The sequence below is a fragment of the Galeopterus variegatus genome, unplaced genomic scaffold, assembly GCF_000696425.1.
Source record: "Galeopterus variegatus unplaced genomic scaffold, G_variegatus-3.0.2 Scaffold16413, whole genome shotgun sequence".
Classification (NCBI taxonomy): domain Eukaryota; kingdom Metazoa; phylum Chordata; class Mammalia; order Dermoptera; family Cynocephalidae; genus Galeopterus; species Galeopterus variegatus.
Window position 1 is genome coordinate 2462 of NW_007742524.1, and position 18982 is coordinate 21443.

General features: G+C 60.5%; 1 protein-coding gene across 1 annotated transcript; it reads left to right on the forward strand.

Annotated features, from left to right (window-relative positions):
• Window positions 1–455: 455 nt before the first annotated feature.
• Window positions 456–18913, forward strand: LOC103582478 (centrosomal protein of 131 kDa-like; the record flags this gene model as incomplete). The annotated part of the gene is made up of 23 exons (XM_008564062.1): window positions 456–539; window positions 756–850; window positions 4653–4767; window positions 4981–5108; window positions 6945–7058; window positions 7723–7872; window positions 9305–9422; window positions 9894–10010; window positions 10243–10390; window positions 10891–10986; window positions 11617–11798; window positions 12214–12381; window positions 12844–12948; window positions 13125–13250; window positions 13441–13557; window positions 14565–14667; window positions 15362–15563; window positions 16639–16746; window positions 16904–17021; window positions 17123–17197; window positions 18095–18237; window positions 18367–18544; window positions 18750–18913. Coding segments are annotated over exons 1-23 (2954 nt in total), but the record flags the coding sequence as incomplete, so codon positions are not given.
• Between the last annotated feature and the right edge of the window lie 69 nt (window positions 18914–18982).

The window sequence follows — 18982 nt, forward strand, 5'->3', positions numbered from 1 at the left end:
CTAGAAAAGTGGGCACGCTCACCTACCATGGGACCTCAGACCCGTGGATCCCGCAACAGCCTCTCCTCAGCCTCCTCCCGTTGGTGCTGCTGCTGCCAGATTGGTCTTTCCCTGTTCCAGAAACTGGTTCACGACATGGAGTCACTCTTGACAAATTGGTGACGTCTGTGGTGCAAGTCCACCCTTTTTGGTTTTTGTGGGTTTGACTGTTTGAGTCCAGGCCACCGCACTGCCATGGTGCCTGGGCAGGGCTGCACCCCAAGTCCAGCGGGCACTTCTGTGAGCTGTCCTTCCTGGTGGCTACGTCTCTGCTCCAGTCCTCAGGGCACCTGTGGGGCCACCCTTGGTGCTTGAACCTGATGGGAGGGGCCGGTGTTCTTGTCCACTGCAGAAGGCGGGCAGTGAGCCCAGCTGTTTCCCTGAGCTCACTGGTAATGACAACAGTGACAATGACCATGGCTCCTGGGCCAGGCCTCATGCTGCCTCTCAGACCCTCCCATCTGCCGGGGGTGAAGGACTCCCCACCTTATAGGGGGAAGGTGAGGCTTAATGGCCACGCCCAGCGCTCCTCATGCTGACCCCTGTCCTGTGTCCCTGCTCCCCTGTCCATCTGCTGCCTTGGGGCCACCTGGTCCATCCATGAACCCAGGACAGTCTCCGTTCTCTGAACCTGTTTCTCCAAGGCCTGGTGCTGAGAGAACCGGCGAGTTTCTGAGCCCTCAGCCACCCAGTGAGTGGTGTCTTCCTTTTTGCAGGAGGCCACAGGGACTGCGGGTTCCCGGGCCATCAACAACCTTCGAAGATCCAACAGCACGACACAGGTCAACCAGCCGTGGACCGACTCCCCCAGGTAGAGTCGGCTGCTCCTGTCCTGCCCTGCGTAGCCCTCCTTCCAGCCTTGACGGGCGGGCACTTGTCGGGCAGTGGGGCCTGGAGTGGGAGGGCGGGAGAGACCAGACATGTCTTGGCTTGTCACGTCTGGAGACCAGGACCTTGAGGTGGACGTTCTGCCTGCTGCTGTTCCTTTCTTTGTTGGGCTTTCCCTGGGGGTACTGGGCTGGGGTGGGCAGAACAGGCGTGACCCACCTAGGGCTTTAATGCTGGGGTCTTCCAGCAGCCTTTGCCACTTGCCCTCTGAAAGTCAAAGTCTGCCTGTGCTCGAGGCGGCAGCATCGTGGCGCTTCTGAACCCTCCCCTCAGGAGCCCCTACACCGCCTTTGCCTGTTTAAACTCTGTGGCTGCAGGTTCCAAACCAAACCAGCTGGACTGGGAGGAGCTGTCTGGAGGCCCCATGAGGCCCTGGGGGGAGAGCGGGGCAGTGAGCTGGCAGTGGCCAGCACCCTTCAGGAGATGCCCCTGGGCCAAGAGTGGCTCAGGGGGCCCTGAAGCCACCTCCCACGATATGCTGTCCCCACGTGACCCTGAGTGGGCAGGGTGCTCCTGCGGGGTGCTGTACGTCTGTAGCCAGTGAAGCGCTGGGCTGGCCAAGGACAAAGGAGTGGAACCTGGCCTGGAGCAGCAAGAGCAGCAGCCACCCTGCCCAGCACAGTGTCTGGGGCCTCCACGGAGCCCCTCTCAGGCTCGGGAGCTGGCATCACAGTGTGCAGCCAAGAGAGTGGCTCCAGGGCCCAGGGGCACAGGGCTGGCCTAGGGAGCCGCAGTGGACAGCTTCCAGACCCGTGCAGAAATAAATTAGCCTCTTCCAAGGGGACGTCTGCTCCACCCTGCAGGCCACTGGCTGAGAACACTGGGTGTGTGTGTTGTGCTGTGTGTGTGGCATGTGTGTGTCTGTGGCATGTGTGTCACTGCTGGCTGTGTGTGGTGTGTGTGTCACTGCTAGGAGTGTCTGTGGTGTGTGTGTGCCTCTGCTGGATGTCTGTGGTGTGTGTGTATCACTGCTGGGTGTGTGTCTATGGCCTGTGTATGTCTGTGACGTGTGTGTCACTGCTGGGTGTGTGTCTATGGCCTGTGTATGTCTGTGACGTGTGTGTCACTGCTGGGTGTGTGTCTGTGGCCTGTGTATGTCTGTGACGTGTGTGTCACTGCTGGGTGTGTGTCTGTGGCCTGTGTGTATGTCTGTGGCATGTGCGTGTCACTGCTGGGTGTGTGTGGTGTGTATTGGGGGTGGGTATGTCTGTGGTGTGTGTGTGTGTCTGTGGCATGTGGGGTGTATGTGGTTTATATTTGAATCTCATGATTCTTCTACAGGCAATTTCTTTTCCAGAGCTTGTCGTCCGGTTGGGTTTTCTCTTCTGTGAGCAGCTCGTCCATGTCTGTGCCCCATCCCTCTACTGCAGTGGATCCCAGAGGGGTGTCCCTGGGCCAGCGGCGGAAGCAGCACTGGGAGCATGTTGGGAAGGGCTGTTCTCTGCCTGCCCGGACCTCTGCATCGGGGCCGGGTGGCCTGATGCTCTGAGTGTTGATAATCCCTCCTGGTGATTCCTCTGCGTGCTCAAGTTTGAGAAATGCTGGCCTTTTCCTTCTTTATTTTTAGGAGTTCATAATTATCTTAGGTCAGCTGTCTATGCTTAAATATCTTCTTCTAGTCTGTGGCATGTCTTTCCTCTGTAATTGGTGAACAGATTTATTTTAAAGTCGTGATTCTGGAAAGTCTGCAGCGTGCCCAAGGCAGAGCTGCTGCTGTCCTGGTGCATCCCCCTCCCTGTCCTGGCTCGTTCCGAAGCGGATGCAAGTCTTCACGTTGCACCGCAGACACTTCCTTTGTAGTTGTGCTGTTTGAGTTTTTCTGTGCACAGGGTGGAGCAGGGTCTGGATTCATTTTTCGGTGTGGGGTGTCCCAGTATTTTCCCTGTGCTGTCCATCTTGGTCCTCTGCCGTCCACGGCATGCCGCCACTGCACGCAGGCTGTCCTGGGCTGACGTCCGTTGCTGACCCCACATGGTTTTGGAGTCTCTCCGCCAGCTCTTGCATTGTAAGATGTTGACTGTTAGAGAAAGATCCTGGTTTCATTCTTCAGAATCGTCATAGCGTTTCTGGTCCCTTACTCTTTGTTGTGAATTTAAGACGAGCTCATCAGGTTCCACTGACACTAAACCTGCGGGGTCTCAACCGGGGGTTGCCCCACTGGGCCGCAGCTTTACGCTCAGGGCCACCTCCCTGAGCAGGTGTCCCCCGGCACCGGCCACGCTCTCCACCCTGCAGCCATTCCTACGGTGAAGGTCTTGCACATTCTTGCTAGATGTGGTCCTAGGACCTTAGTTCCTCTTGCCTTGGTGAGCAGGATCTTTTCTTCCCTATTCCGTGTCCCATTTGGTGTGAGTGACGTGTAGGGAGGATTGTGACTTCTGCCTGTTGAGCTGGAGTCCAGCAGCCTTGCTGGACTTCCGCCGTGGTTTGTACTCTGACGTGTCTGTCCTTTGTAGGTAGTCATGTCTGCAGATAGACACAAATTTATAGTTTCCCTTTTAACTCTCTGCTTTGTGCCTGTGTCTCAGCTGCCTGGTAGGAGTGGAGTAATGTTTGTTAGGGTCCACACCCGCCCTGCTGCGAGAAGGAAGTGTCCTTACTGGTTTGCCAGGGTGCATGTTGTTCGTGGGTGAGGACTTGATTTCGTGGGTGCCCTGGTGCATGTATCAGGTGGCTGCATGGTCTCCTGGGCTGTCAGTGTGGCAGATTATGTCCAGAGCCTCTGGGCTTGGCTTCTCCAATGGTCGTGGGTGGGGCCTGTAAGAGTGTCCTGAGCCTTTGAGCCTTCCACATGGCAGTCTTGGTGATGATGACTGGGCTGGGAAGAGGCATCATCACGTGATCAGGGACCAGGGCCAGAGCCACGGGAGCCTCCCGGAGATTTTGGGTTGCTGTCTGCCAGCCCCTGCTGCCCACAGACGTGCAGACCAGCTTGCCAGACACCCGCACCTGCTTTCTCACCTGGCGGAGTGTAGAGATGAGTTTAGAGCCAAGTGGGCCTACCTCGGTTGTCTTTTGTCTTTTTAACAGCCTTACTGAGATACAGTTCACATGCCGGGCAGATCATACCGTGTGGAATCGTTCGCTATGTGGCTTTTGGGTCTGGCTTCTTTCACTGAGCTTACACCTGTTCGTGTTGTAGCATGCATCAGGCTTCACTCCTCTTTGTGGTTAAATAATATTCCGCTGTCTAGATAGACCACATTTTTCATCCCAGCATATCCGCTATTTGATGAAGCTGTCGCTTCCTGTGGGGCAAAGCGGCAGGTCCTGTGGCCTCCGGTTAAGTTCAGAGGTTGCGGATGAGGCATGTTCTGGCTCACATGGGGTAGCAATTGGACCGCCAGCCCACATCTCCCAGTTGTGTGTCCTTGCTCACTCAGAACTGCAGCCCGCATGGCTTTTTCTCTGCAGAGAAAAGAGTGGCGGCAGCAGGCGGCCGCAGTATTTAAGGGCCTTGGTCCCCAAAAGTCTGTGGTAAATATGACTAATGACAATCCCTGAGTCTTCTGGTGGAAAGTCACTCAGAATCCCCAGGCCTCATGTCACTGAGGAGCCTCTGCAGGCGCAGTCGCCAGATCAGGGCTAAGAAATGGTGTTTTAGGCTTGTTGGTTTCTGTTTTGGAAGCAGGATCCCTGGCTGGTGTCTCGAACCCTCCCCTCCTCTTTCCTGGAGTCTGCCGGGAGACTCACAAGACTCATGTGCTGTTCTCTCTTGGACACAGGGCAGCGGAGCCCAACGACTTCCTGACGCTCTTCCAGGGCAGCCCCGACAGGACAAAGAGGCCAGCCAGTGTGAGCAAAACTTCCAGCGAGAGGGGAGCCACGTGGAACGTGCTGGTGAGGCCCCGAGTCCTTCTCCCCTCGAGGACCGTCACCTGCTTCCTCCTCTGTTCTTTCTGCTTCTGCAAAGGGGGCTGTGTCTGCCGGTGCCCCTGGGTCATCCCATCTGCCTTGTGTGTGGGAAGCCAGGGGCTCCTCCATTTGTGGGTGAGGCAGGGCAGGGCCTGGTGTCCAGGTCACAGGCTGAGGCAGTGCCCGCATGACCAACAGGATGACCAGCCCAGGGGCTTTGCTGTGCCTTCTACTGCTCTGAATTCCAGTGCTCTCAACTCACCTGTGGGCCCACGGAAGAGAGAGAGCACCGTGGCACTGGCTCCTACCTTCACTGCCAACAACAGGTACGATCTGCTGCACGTGCCAGGCTGGGGGCTGTGTCTGTCTTTGTCTTGTTCCTGGCTGGTCCAGGGACCTTGGAACGAATGAGTGAATGAACAAACGGCTTTGGTCCCCTGGAGAAGAGGGGCGTGTCCTGCATACAAGGGACTGTAGGGCTGTTTGAGGAAGGGACTCAGCTTTGTTCCTGAGGAGTGTCAGGCTGGGGCAGGCTCTGGCTGGGCTACAGGTGAGTTTCAGAGGCTCATTGGGAGCTTGAGCTTCGAGGCTCTGTGAGTCTCTAGAGTTAGGGAGCATGTCACCTCCAATGCCCCAAACCCGCCCACCGCCTGCAGGGGTGGTCTGCGTCAGGGCTGCGCCTGTCACTGCTCGGAGCCGTGGACATATCAAACCAAAAGCACATCAGGAGTGATGGCCAGGATGGTGGGGCCGGGGAAGCACTGTGTGGGCCATGGCCTTGGCTGACAGGTCCCCCCTGGTGGTCAGAAGGGGGCCTGGAGAAGCCCCAAGAGAAAGCGGACTCAGGACGGACACCTCTGAGCCTTGAGAACAGCATGTCCTTGCTGTAGGCCTCAGTGGGACTGGGGGCACATTTTGCCTCCAGCATGTAGAGCTGCCATTAAAGAGCCAGGCTTTGAGGGGGTGCTGGTCAGCTGTCCCCAGAGCTGCACAGGAAGGATTCCTGCTTCTGATGGGAGATGTAAGTTAGATTTTAGTTCTGACGTCTATCAGAGTGATATGTGCACACAGCTAAAACGCTGATTGGTGGCTGCCACAGCTTAAGATGAAACGGCAATCCCGCTGGCTCCCCCTCCCGGAGTCCTGCCCCCCAGGAACAGCCACTGTCAAGCTGTTTCTTCCGGTGTTTTCTGGAAAACATTTGTAAGTACATGCTAATGCTGCTCACTCTTGAGCAGCTCAGACGCAGCCGTGGTGGGTCTGTTTACACCGCTGGCATCGGCAAGTGCTGCAGATCAGAGCACCCTCCCCTCACAGGGAACTGCTGTGAGGCACGCTCCTGTGCAGGCTGGTACTAAGCGCAGCTCTTTTTAAACGTTGCGTTCTCTGCTGAGCCTCATTTCCGTCACATTCTGTTTGGGTTTTGGCCTTTCACAGTTCGGTCTTTCCCCAAATGTCTGGTGATACTGACTAAGAGGGAGGCCCTAAAAGTTGACTGGAAGCCATTGCCTGGTGATTGTGTGGGGACCAGGCTGTCAGGGTCCCCACTTGCAGGTGTAGGTTCCTGGCTGCCAGCAGTGCAGTGAGTGGGGAGGGATGGCTATGTCCTGGCGGGTACACGGACTCCCTCTGCATGGCAGAGCTGGAGTCTCTGCCCCTCCTGGAATCTCCCCTCCTCTGGGGAGGGAGGGGACCTGCCAAGCTGCTGCCTTTGCCAGAGGATGTGCGCCAATTCTCCCTGCACTGGGAATGGCCAGTGCCCCCTGGGGTCTGGCGCAGTGCGGCCACAGTGCTCAGATCCTCTCCCGTTCCCTTCGATCTTGGCATTCACACCGTTTTTATTCCTGTCCGTGGGTCTCTGCAAGGGGAAGGGGGAAGAACATGTGTACTCCACCTGTCGGATTTGGCAGGGGATGGGAGGTCCTCTCCATGTTTCTGTGAGTCTGCTCTACAGGCTGACCGTTGACCATGGTCTGTGACCTGCCCTGCCCGTGGAGGCTTGTCCAGTGTTCACACCTTGAGCTCTGTCCTGGTCTCAAAAAGGGCTCTGCCATTGGGCACTGGCAGTGGAGGGACCCCTTGGGACACTGGGATGCTGCAGTGTGATTGGGGGTCTCAGTGGCCACCCCCGAGTCTGAGCTGCTTCCCGTCCCTTCCGGCAGGAGCAACAAGGGGGCTGTGGGCAACTGCGTCACCACCATGGTGCACAATCACTACACTCCCTCGGAGAAGACGCCCTCTGTCAAGAGCTCCAACCAGGCGGCCCCCTCCCTCAAGTAAGGTGCTGTCGTGTGGCTGGGGATGGCTGGGGCGTGGCACACAGCTGACACACGCAGGCTCCCTGCTCCTCATGCCGCTGCCCTCTCCTGCCCGCAGGTCAGGGTGGGCAAAGCCTGGGCCTCACGCCAGGGTAGGCTTCTGCTGAGGAAGCCGCTGTTCACATCCAGAGCCAGGCAGTGTCAGGGTGGGGGTTGGTCAAACTGAGCTGAGGAGCCCCCTGTGCCCACCTCGCTGTCCCCCCCCGCCACCCTGAGTTGGAAAACCTGGGTGTCTTGAGTTGCCTTCTAGCTCTGGACTCCTGTGACTTTTGAGAACTTTTTGCTTTTTTATTTTTTGTGTGTGTGGTTCTGGCGGCTGGCTGGTATAGGGATCTGAACCTTGACCTAGGTGTCATCAGACCACACTTTTTGCTTTTTAAGTGTATGCACTTGCTCACCCTGCATGCCAGCCGATGGGGGTGCAGGTGGCCCCAGGGACCTGCAAAGTGCAGCAGAACAGGCGGCCCCACACACTGTGCAGGCTCCCCTGGCCGCCCGCCCGCAGCACCTCCCTTGGGCCTGAACCCTGGGACAGCTTAGGGACCAGCCACCCTGGTGCCCGTGGGCAGAGCTGATCCCCTGGGCAGTGAGGCGGGGGCTCCTTTTTCTTCTTTCCCATTAGCAACATCATCAAGGCAGCCACTGGCGAGGGCACTGAGAGTGGGGGCCTTGGGAAGCCTCAGAAGAACGTCTCCAGCAGCAACCGCTCGGGCCGGAGCAGCGCCATGGGCCTGCCCCGGCGGCAGGAGGTGACCGAGGAGGAGGCTGAGAGGTGACTGTTCTCAGGGAAGCGGCGGGGGAGGGGTGCGGGCAGAGTCCAGAAACCGGGGTCAGGGAAGGGTCTGGGGGCCTGAAATTGCTGTGATGGAAATTTCTGCCCAGTAGTCGTTTTAAGATGCTGAGGCTGAAAAGACCACATATGAAATGGTTCTGTGCATGTAAACATCAGGAGAAGGCACATCTGTGGAGATGGAAAGTAGAGCGGTGGTGGCCTGGGGCCGAGCGGGGCGGGAGGCTGCAAAAGGGCTCTTCTGGGGGTCATGGAAGCATTCCAGAGCTGGGTGGTGCTGATCATCACATAACTCCGGAAGTTTGCAAAAAACAATTGAATTGTACACTTGAAGTGGGAGGATTGTACAGCATGTAATTTATACTTCAATAAAACTTAATTAAAAAAATGAATGGGAAAGAACATATAAAACGAAAAAACAAACAAACAAAAAAACCTATGGGGCTGTGTCCTGGAAGCTCACCCTTGGGAGGGTGGGCTCTGGCGGAGCCTTTTGCAACCAGGACGTTGTTCCTGGTCAGGACGGCTGCTGTGGACGCCCCCACCTGCCCTGCTGTCCCGGGCTGGGGGCAGCAGACCCCTGGAAGTAGGCGGTGGGAGCGAGAGGCAGGGGCCGGGGCGGGAAGCCAGGAGCTCACTTGGACAGGCCCCTGGCTGGGAGGATGGGCCTCTACAGAGCTGGGACCTCACGCAGGTGACCGTTTTCGTCCTGGGCTCTCTCTCAGCTCTTTTTCTGAATGAATCCTCATGTAGTCCCAAGAGCCAAGGTTAAGGGTTTTTTTTGTTGTTTAATCAATTTTATTGTACTTTACTTATACACAATAAAATGCACCCGTTAAAAGTGTACAGATTTGACATGTGTGTACGGTGGCATCTACAGATATGATATACCAAGATCCAGAACATTCTGGCACCCTCAAGATTCTCTTGACCTCCTTTTGTGTGACACCATACCACCGCAGTGCCCGCCTGTTTCTCTCATGGCCTTGCCTTTTCCAGATGCCCCAAGAGGGAGCCACAGCCTGTGGCCTTCCGTGCCAGGCACATGTCACTGGTTTGTTGCTTTTTGCTGGAGTGTTGTGTCCTGTCGTCTGGATGTAGCACAGGGTTTGCCCTGTAGCCACTCAGTGGTGTTTGGGTTATTTGCAGTTGTGGCTATTACTCCTAAAGCCAAACAAGTTTGTGTGGACAGACCTCTTTCCCCGGGTAGCTTCGTGGGTAGGTACCACATTTTAACCGAGTAGGTCCAGTTAGGCTGGTGCCGCCACGTCACAGCTGCATGGAAAGGACTGTCTGTGTGTGGCCGCGACTTCTGTCTTCCAGTGGACCTTCCCTCGGCAGCTGCCTGGCTCCTGCAGGGGTGTGGCTGGCATGGGGGCCCCCCTCTTGGTCCTGAGCCCTGCTCTCTGGGCAGGTTTATCAACCAGGTGAACCAGGCTGCTGTCACCATCCAGCGCTGGTACCGCCACCAGGTGCAGCAGCGCCAAGCAGGAGCTGCCAGCATGGACCGCCTGTTGGCATCCAAGCAAGAGGTCAGTGTGGGTGTGGGAGCCCTGCCAGGCTCCCCCAAGCGGGGGACTTAGTCCCAGGGGTCTGAGCTGTGTGCAGGTGGAGTTTCTGGGACAGGTAGAGTTGAAACCTGGAACTGCCCATAGGCACACACCCCATTGGTGGACCTGCTTGGCCTCGTTGTGACTGTCGTTAGGGCCTCGATGTCAGGAAATGCCTGCTGGGTCCCTCCCAGGCTGAGGGCCTCAGGAGGATGCTCTGGCGGGTTCCTCACTGGGTTGAGAGCTGTCTGCCCCCTGCTGGAACCACCAACTGCCTGAGCTTAGGCTTGTCCTCTGTAGAGCAGAGAGGTGGCGGTTCAGGGCCCTGGTGGGCCTCACCCTCTCCCTGTCCCCAGTGGAGAACGCCCAGGCATCACGTAGAAACCTCTGCTCTGGGTCCAGGGACTCAGTCTTCCAGATCCATAAACCGCCATGGCTTTGGTTTTTCTGCAGGAGCAGCGGCTGCTGCTGAGAGAGGGGACCCTGCTGGACGTGCACCGGGAGAGGGAGGCAGCAAGGAGGAAGGCCCGCGAGGAGAAGGCCCGCCAGGCCAGGCGAGCAGCCATTCAGGTGCCCGGGGAGACCTGAGCAGGGACTTCTGAGCAGCCCCCATGGGCCCAAGAGCGGCTCAGGCCCAAGTCTACTGCATGTGATGCCACTGCTGGGGACTCAACCAGCCCCTGGATGTGGGGGCTCACCCAGGCCCTGGACGTGGAGTCTCCAGGCAGCTTGGTTGGGGGAGGGGGAGGGGGCCATGCTCTTCCAGGGGCGGGGCAGCTGATCAGAGATGCCCCCATGGCAGGAGCTGCAGCAGAAACGAGCGCAGAAGTCAGGGGATGCCAGGCTTGGGCTGTCCCAGGAGACCAGAGCACCAGGGAAGCCGTGGCCTGCTCAGGAGCCCCCGAAGCGGGGTGTTGGCGCCTGCCAGGCCCTCAAGGCCAACAACAGCAGTGAGCGTGGCTCTCAGGGTGTGGTCTGCCCCTCCCTGCTGCCCTCCCTGCCTTGCCGCCCCAGCTCCGTGTACTCTGCCACACACAGACACTTCCATCCCTCTGGTGTCCCTGCTCCCCCAGGGTCACTTCCACCAGGGAGGGCTGTGGCCAGTCAGAAGGCACGGCTTCTGCTGACATCCCCTTGGCCCCCTGGGCTGCTGCCTGGGTTGGTGGCTTCCACCTGCGGAGCTGGGGGCCTCAACCCTGCAGCAGACCCTCACCTACCTCCATTCCTGTCCAGCTTATAGTCTTAGACATGAGAGACCTGACAGAGTGGAGAGGGCCAGGCTTCTGGGGTCATAACAGCTCCCCCTGACCTTACACCCTGGAAGGCCAGAGCTCCTCAGCATCTCCTGTGCTCTTTGAAGCCCACACCTCTGCTCCCATGCCTGGCTTCTTCCCAGGGCTCCTCCAAATGCACTGCCTTGGCTGGGACAATTCTGTGTTCTGTCCTGTAGGTGCCATCTCCCTCACCGCAGGCCCCGGGGACCCCTGCCTGCCTGCCTCTGACTCATCCCCGGAGCCCCAGCAGTCTCCAGAAGACAAGCTGCAGGTCTGGGCACAGCCGCCCTTCTCTCCCACCCAAACTTGAGCTCCATGGGGTGCTTCCACACCAGGGGTGGCCCAAGTCTGCCTTTTCCCTGCCCCTCTACAGCCGAGGGGGTTGCTCATGTCTTGAAAGGCCACCCAGCAAGGGTCGTCTTGCACTGATGTGCAGCCCTCACTGGGAGGGGTCTCCCGGAATTACTCTGGAATCCTACTGGGTTTTCACAATTGCCCTGGGGTGGGGTGGCCCTGTGTCCTCATCCATAGGAGCGGAGCAGGAAGCCCAGAGCAGTGAGGCCGGCGGGAGCAGCGGGCTGCTCAGTGGCAGGGCCAAGGGGGATGCACCTGCCTGTTCTCTTGGGCAGAGCTCCCGGGTGGGTCGGAGTGGCCATAGAGGGCGGGCAGGGAGGGCCGAGCTGTGGCCTGGCCTCTGCGCTGTGGTCAGCCTCGTGCGGGGGGCTGCACCTGCCTGTTCTCTTGGGCAGAGTTCCCGGGTGGGTCTGAGTGGCCATAGAGGGCGGGCGGGGAGGGCCGAGCTGTGGCCTGGCCTCTGCACCGTGGTCAGCCTCCCTCGTGCGGGGGGCCTGCCTGAGGCCACTCACAGCCTTGCTGGCATCTCCCTGCCCGTCTGCTGCCGTACGTTTGCTCCCAGGCTGGGGCTAGTGAGGACCTGGAGAGAGTGGGCCCCACCCAGAGCAGCGCCCAGTCCAGGGCGACACTTGACGAGCTGCTGGACACACTGAGGCTGCTGGAGGCAGAGCCGGAGCCACTGGCCCACCCCAGGGCCTACCACAAGGACAGATACGCCTGGACTGATGAGGTAACCACAGCCATGTGCTCCCTCGCCCCAGCCCAGGCACCAGTGCCAGCAGGTCAACAGGTCACTGTGGGGGCGGGGGAAAGGGTGCCCCTGGGCTGCTCTTTGTTGTAGTCTGAACCCCAACAAGGGCCAGTTAGGGACTGCTCCCCCTGATTCCAGGCCTCCCCAAGGTTAGAGTAACCCATGGGGGGTTCCTCCTCACTGCCGTAGTGCCCCCGCACCGTGCCCCTTGAGGGTCAGGAGTGGCCTGAGAGGCCCTTCCTTCCAGAGCCAGGTCCCAGCTGCCTGCCTCGGCTTCCCCTCCCCACCCTACTGCACCCCTGCCCTCCCTGGCAGAGCCCCACCTGCCCCCAGGTGGACCCTGATTCCTTGGGCTGCCCTAACAGTCCCCAGTGCTGGGTCCCCTGCCCCACAGGAGGACGATACCAGCTCCCTGACAGCTGACAACCTGGAGAAATTTGGGAAACTCAGCGCACCCCCCGAGGATGGGACGCTGCTGTCAGCAGCCAAGCTGCAGAGCATCCTGAGCTTCCTGGATGAGATGGAGAAGCCTGGGCAGGACCGGCCTACCGCCCCGCGGGAGGTGGTCACTCGCCTCGCCCCTCAGGGCTCCCAGCAGGGGTGGAGGCGGTGGGACCCCTCTTTGGTGGGTCACCTCGACCTCCTCCAAAAGCCCTGTCCAGGTGGATGCTCCCGGCATCCCCTGGGCTGTCCTGGGTGGACACAGTGGCCGGGCTGAGGGGAACAGTTACATGAATTTGGTATCATGGGGGCGGGAAGCGACTGTCACTTTTTTAGGGGTTGTTTTTGGTCTGTGGCCGCTGCTCTGTTCTGTAGCAGACAGTGGAACAGCCTCTGCTGGGGTTGGACATTCACCCACCACATTGTGCCTCTGGCCAGATCCTCTGATCTGAGTGGGGGCGGGGAGGGGAAACGAGGCTCCTCACAGAGGGGACTCATGTCACACCCTTGGCCACCTACTGGTCATCAGCCAAGTGGGTGGTGGGCCACCGGCTGCCTGCCTGACTCCCGGCCACTTCCACAGGGGCCAATGCTGGAGGCGGCGCCCGAGGCAAGTGCGTTGGTTCCACGGCTGAAGCTGGAGGTGGAGGAGAAGAGGCAGGCGCTGGCGCTGCTGCAGAGGGCGCTGGTGAGGCTGCCCGTGCCCTGTCCCCAGGGCCACTGGTCGGAGTGTGGCCCTGCCAGCCCTGCCTGAGGGGCCTGGGCCAGGCTGTTCTTTGCCGTCTCCTCTGCGCAACACCTGGTGATGGGCCTGTGGCTGGGACCCGGTACCAGCGCCTGCCTTCTCCTGTCCACACTCTGCAGACACAGCAGCGGGACCTCACCATCCGGCGGGTCAGGGAGACGGAGAAGGAGCTGAGCCAGCAGCTGCAGCAGCAGAAGGAGCATTACGAGGCCACCGTGCAGCGACACCTGGCTTTCATCGACCAGGTGACCCCTCCCCACTGCCAGAAACCGTGGATGGAATGGGGGTCTGAGGACAGGGCTCCAGCCCAGCACGTGTCTCACAGAGACCTACAGAGCCAGGGCCTCCCCTGCTGGGATGAGGTCGCCTCAGTCAGGGTTCACACGGGCAGGGCCGCAGCACAGCAGCCTCACTGCCTGCCTGCTCTGGTCACAGCTGATTGAAGACAAGAAGGTCCTGAGTGAGAAGTGTGGGGCCTTGGTGGCCGAGCTGAGGCAGGGGGACCAGAGGTGGAAGGAGCAGACGGCCCAGATGCAGGAGCGGCACGAGCTGGTGAGCTCTGCTCCCGCCCAGGCAGGGATGGCCAGGGTGGCCTCGCGTCCACTCCCGCTCACGCTTCCTGCCGCCTGGCTCCCTCACCCAGCGGGCTCTCAGGTCCCCGCTCAGCCAGGCAAGGTCCCCCAGAACAGGGCAGGACTCAGGATCCTCAGAGCATGGGGGCCATGGGGGCTCGTGAACAACTGACCCCGGGCCCCAGCACCACCTGAGGATATGGGCCAGTGAGTGGGAGGAGGGACGTCACCCAGGATCAAGCTCTGTCACCTCCATCCACCCCCATTCTCTCCAGCTGCGCTCCAGGTGCCCAGTTGGGGCCAGGCCCTGGGCCAGGGGCTGTGGAACTTATATGAGCTCCTGCATCCCCATGTCACAAATGAGGACACGCGATGCCCGCTGGGCCACAGCCTGGCTCTTCCCGCAGAGCCTGATCGCAGCCCACCCAGAGTCATGTCCCAGGCACAGGACCTGTTCTTTTTCCCCAGCTCTCGTCTGTCGAGGACCAGCTCCCAGCCTCCCTCCCGCTTTGCCTGCAGGAGGTGGGCCTCCGCCTGTCCAGCTGGGCTTCCCACCAGACTGGGCAGTGACAGTCCCTGAGCCCAGACTCTGGAGTGGTGGCACTAGCATTTTAAACACCCCACCCCCCGTGACCATGACCAACAGCCAGGGTTGAGGGTCAGTGGTCACCAAGAGAACGGCAGGCTCTGGGGTGGTCCTGGGGGGTCAGCAGCACCCCTCTCTGGGGCAGGGCTTCCTCACAGGCCGATGGCCGCCCACCGCACTGTTACCCCCTCTCCCTCACTGGCTTCTCAGTGTAAGGGGTGTGTGATAGGAATGGGCCCGGGCCTATATCCCGGCAGAGGGGCCCTGGAGTGTGTGCCCCGAGGGGCAGCGCGTCACAGAAACGCTCTTGTGCCTTCCTGTGGGGGACCTGGAAGCCAAGGCCCTTCCCTAAGCCTGTGGGGCATCTTCACTTTCCGGCTTCCTGTTTTTTTTGCTCATAGGAGATTAAGAAACTCAAAGAATTAATGAGCGCCACTGAAAAAGTCCGCCGGGAGAAGTGGATCAATGAGAAAACCAGAAAGATCAAGGAGATCACTGTCAGAGGTGGGGCTGTCCCGTCCCAGGAGGTGGGCATTCGTGGGCCGGTGGGGGTCCTCCAGCCAAAGGGGTGGGGGGCTGTAGAGAGAAAAATGCTTCAGTCCCACATGTAGTATGAGACCTTCCACAAGGGGAAATGGACTCACAGCGAGGCCAGAGTCCCCACAGCCTCTGCTGTGGTCTCTTAAGAAACCCTGGGGCAGGAGGAGGTGCCTGGCACCCGCAGTGGCCCGAGCTGGGCGTGATAGGCCCCTCACAGTCCCTGGGGTTGCCCTGCAGAAATCAGGTTAGTGGGTGACTGTGGCACGTAGGTCACACCAAAGGAATTTCAGCTTGATGCTCACAGGCTGGCGGGTGTCGTGTCTGAAGGAGCCACAGACCCTCGGGTGGTGTTCTCCAATGGTCAGAGCAGCCAGGGGACCAGCACGGATTCCTCCAGGACCAGGGTGTCCAGGGCAGGGGGTGGCATCTGTTTTTGCCCCACTGTGTGCATATCAAACTCAGCCATGTTCCGGATCAGAACCCCAGACGTGGCTGGGGTGGCTGGGCCCCCTCGGGGGACCAGAGACAGGGCAGTGTTTTGTAGTAGGGTTGGACTTCTCAGGCTTCCCCTGGGTAGACCATGGCCCCAGCCACTGTCACGGTGGATGGGGTCGGGTGGGGGTCTGAGGTCCCCTACAGCATGGTGCCCCTGCCCTAGGACTGGAGCCCGAGATCCAAAAGCTGATTGCCAAGCACAAGCAGGAGGTGAAAAGGCTCCGGAGCCTGCACGAGGCGGAGTTGCTGCAGGCGGACGAGCGGGCCACGCAGCGCTACCTGTGCCAGGCTGAGGAGCTCCGGGAGCAGCTGGAGCGGGAGAAGGAGGCACTGGGCCAGCGGGAGCGGGAGCGGGCCCGGCAGCGGTGGGTGTCTGCGCCTCTCGGGCCTCAGCTGGGGATTGGCAGGGCTGGGATGCACCAGGACCCTCAGTGCGAAGCTGGGGACCTGTCCTATTTCTGGGGCTGGGGTCTCAGTGCAGTGTCCAGGGAGGGTGCAGGAGGCCATGGTTCCAGAACAGCAGCGGCCTTTGCAGGGCCACCGAGGGCCCCTGTCTCCTCCTCAGCAAAGGTCGGTCGGTTTTGAGGGGCTCGTGTGCATCCCCACCAGGCTGGGGTTGTGTACGTGTGGGGGTGGGTTTGTCGGGCTCATCAGATACCCCTCTGTCAGAGCTGGCCGTGATCAGCTGACCCCTGGGCAGGCAGCATCAAGGCTCCTCCGGCTCTGACCTTGGTGCCTGACGACAATCTGTCTCACTCATTCCCTTGGCCCAGGGTGGGAGCTCACTCAGCACTGGCAGAGGTGTGACAGGCTGCTTCCTGCCACTCTCAGGCCCTAAGATTTGGGGGCCGGGGACAGGGCCGTGACGGTCAGTTTTCACAGGCAGCAGTGTCTGGCGGGCAGCCCCTACTGTACTGCTGTGCCTCCAGGACAGACCCTCTCCCCAGGGGGGCTAAGGACACGGGCTCTGGGCTGGTTGATTATCTCAGTGGTCAGAGCGTAGAGCTGATTACAGCAAGGTCCAGGGCCCATTCCTGTACTCATCGGCTGCAAAAAACAAAATAAATGCATATGGGTCTTGGTGCAAGCTGGCTCAGGTCAAGGTCTAGGCACCTGGCATTGTGCATGAGAGCAGAGGTGGCGGGTTGGGGCCCACACATGCCCAGCTTCCCACCCTCCTTGTCCCTGGGCTGTGCCTACTAGGCGAGGGTGCCAGAGAAAGCTCGGCCTGCTGAGGCCATTGCACATGGGCCTGCGGCTCAAGGACTTGTGTGGGTCAGCCGGTGGGCACTCGCTGTGCAGAGGACAGGGGTGCTGCTCGTGAGCTCTGAGCCGCACTCTGCCCCAGTCCAGGATGTGGCTGGGCCTGTGTCAGTGCGGTGTGAGGGTCCGGGGACCACCCAAGCCTGCCCACGTGAGCCAGTCCCGACCACCCTGCAGGTTTGAGCAGCAGCTGGAGCAGGAGCAGCGGGCCCTGCAGCAGCAGAGGCACAGGCTGCACAGCGAGGTGGCCGAGGAGAGGGAGCGGCTGGGACAGCAGGCAGCCAGGTGCCACGGGCCCTCCCCACTTCTCCTGGCAACCCCTCTCCTGACCCAGTGTCCCTTCTCCCGGAGACCCCTCCCCCGGCCCACCAACCCTTCCCCTGGAGACTGACCCATCCCCCAGCTCGCTGACCCTTGTCCCCTGTCCTGTCCTGTCCTGCAGGCAACGGGCAGAGCTTGAGGAGCTGCGGCGGCAGCTGGAGGAGAGCAGCTCGGTGCTGACCCGGGCCCTGAGGACCGAGTTTGAGAAGGGGAGGGAAGAGCAGGAGCACCGGCACCAGGTCTGCCGCAGCGCTGCACTGGGCCCGGGTGCTGAGTGGCTTGTGGCCCTGGGTGGGATGTGGCTGATGGGACTGGCTCCTTCACCCTCTTGTCCCTCCAGTCGGAGCTGAAGGCCCTGAAGGATCAGCTAGAGGCAGAGAAGCAGGCGTGGGAAGCCGGATGCGCCAAAAAGGAGGTGGGGCCCAGCAGGGGTGGGGCGCGGCGTGTACCAGGTCTGCTTGTGTGGCCTCCCTGGGGCTTGGTGCTGGGTACCACATTTGGCTGCTGTGGGGCTTGGTGGTCTCATTCTGAGCAGCTAAGGCTGTGGCTGCTCTCAGTCGTCCTTGATGGGCTCCGGAAGGATCTATGAGCTTGGGAACCAAGAAGGAACAGAGGAGCTTGGGGGCAGATCCTGCGGTCAGAGAGAGCATGCGTGTCGTCTGTTCCCTGGCCCGATGATGGCTCTGCCCACGCTCTCCGCAGTTCAGCGCCCGACGCTGAGACGTGTGCGAGAAGGAGGCCTCTCTCCAGCCTTCGGTGCCTTCCTCAGGGGTGGACTGGACAGGCACAGGGGCCCACACACGTGTTCTGACTGCCCGTGCCTGTCGGCTGGTTTAACCCTGACGGGCCAGGCTGTCCCCGGCAGTGGCCCAGAAGGATCTCCCGTCCACTCCCTCAGCCACTCCTGTGGTGGCCTCCTTGGGCAGGGCCTTCTGCATCTGTAGGGTGGTCCTGAACGTGGGCTGGGGCAAAGAGTTAAACTTGATGGGAGTTTCCAGGTTGCTTCCAAGAGGCTGCCCCATTTATGCCCCAAGGCCCCGCCCTCAGCAGCAGGGCACGCTCCCTCCTTTTACCGCTCATGTCTGGTGTGGAAGGTGGCATCTGGCCTCAGCACTTCAGGGAGAGGAGCATCGGCTGTGCCAAAGGTCTCCTCAGACCTGCTCAGTGCCCACCCTATGCCCTTTCTGTGTGTACCATGGTCCTAATGAGAACTGGGGACCTGGGGCAGGGCAAGACCCCCTTGTCCCTGGTGGGAGCAGGGGAGCCCTCGAACAGCCTGAGCAGTGGTCCCCAGTCAGTGCTGTCCCTCCAGGAGGCGTGGCTGCTGAACCGGGAGCGGGAGCTGAAGGAAGAGATCCGGAAAGGCCGGGACCAGGAGATCGAGCTGGTCATCCACCGGCTAGAGGCCGACATGACGCTGGCCAAGGAGGAGAGTGAGAGGGCTGCTGAGGCCCGGTGAGCCCGCCACCACGAGCGCCGCTGTCTGGAGCCACCCAGATGAGGGGAGGGGGCGGGCAGGTGCAGGGACCAGCAGCTTGTCAAGGCCACTCTGCTAACCCTTCCTGTCCCCCATCCCCGCCCCAGCATCAAGCGCATACGGGACAAGTACGAGACAGAGCTCTCCGAGCTAGAGCAGTCAGAGCGGAAGCTTCAGGAACGGTGCCTGGAGCTGAAGGGTCGCCTTGGGGAGGCTGAGGGGGAGAACGTGCGTCTGCAGGGCCTGCTGTGGCAGAAGGAGAGGGAGCTGGAAGACCTGCGGGCGGTAAGCGGTTAGGGCTGGGGTCAGGAGCTGGAGGAATAGGGTTGGGGCTGGGGTCAGGCGCTGGAGGAACAGGGTTGGGGCTGGGGTCAGGAGCTGGAGGAATAGGGTTGGGGCTGGGGTTAGGAGCTGGGAGCTGGAGGATATGTGTGTGGCGGTCCGTTAGGGTCCCACCTGCATCTTCAGACCCTGCTCCCCTCCCACCCAGATAAATGAGCAGATGTCAGGTGAGCGGAGCAGCCTCACCCAGGTGGTCCATCAGGAGTTCGCTGACCGGCTGGCAGCCTCCAAGGAGGAGAACCAGAAGATCAAGGCCGAGCTGGCCGAGCTGCAAGCCCGCCAGAGGCTGGAGCTGGAGGAGGTGCACCGGAGGTGGGGAGCCAGGACTGGGGGGGCCGGAGAAAGTGGGTGGGGCCGGGGGGTGGGCAGAGGCTGGGGGGG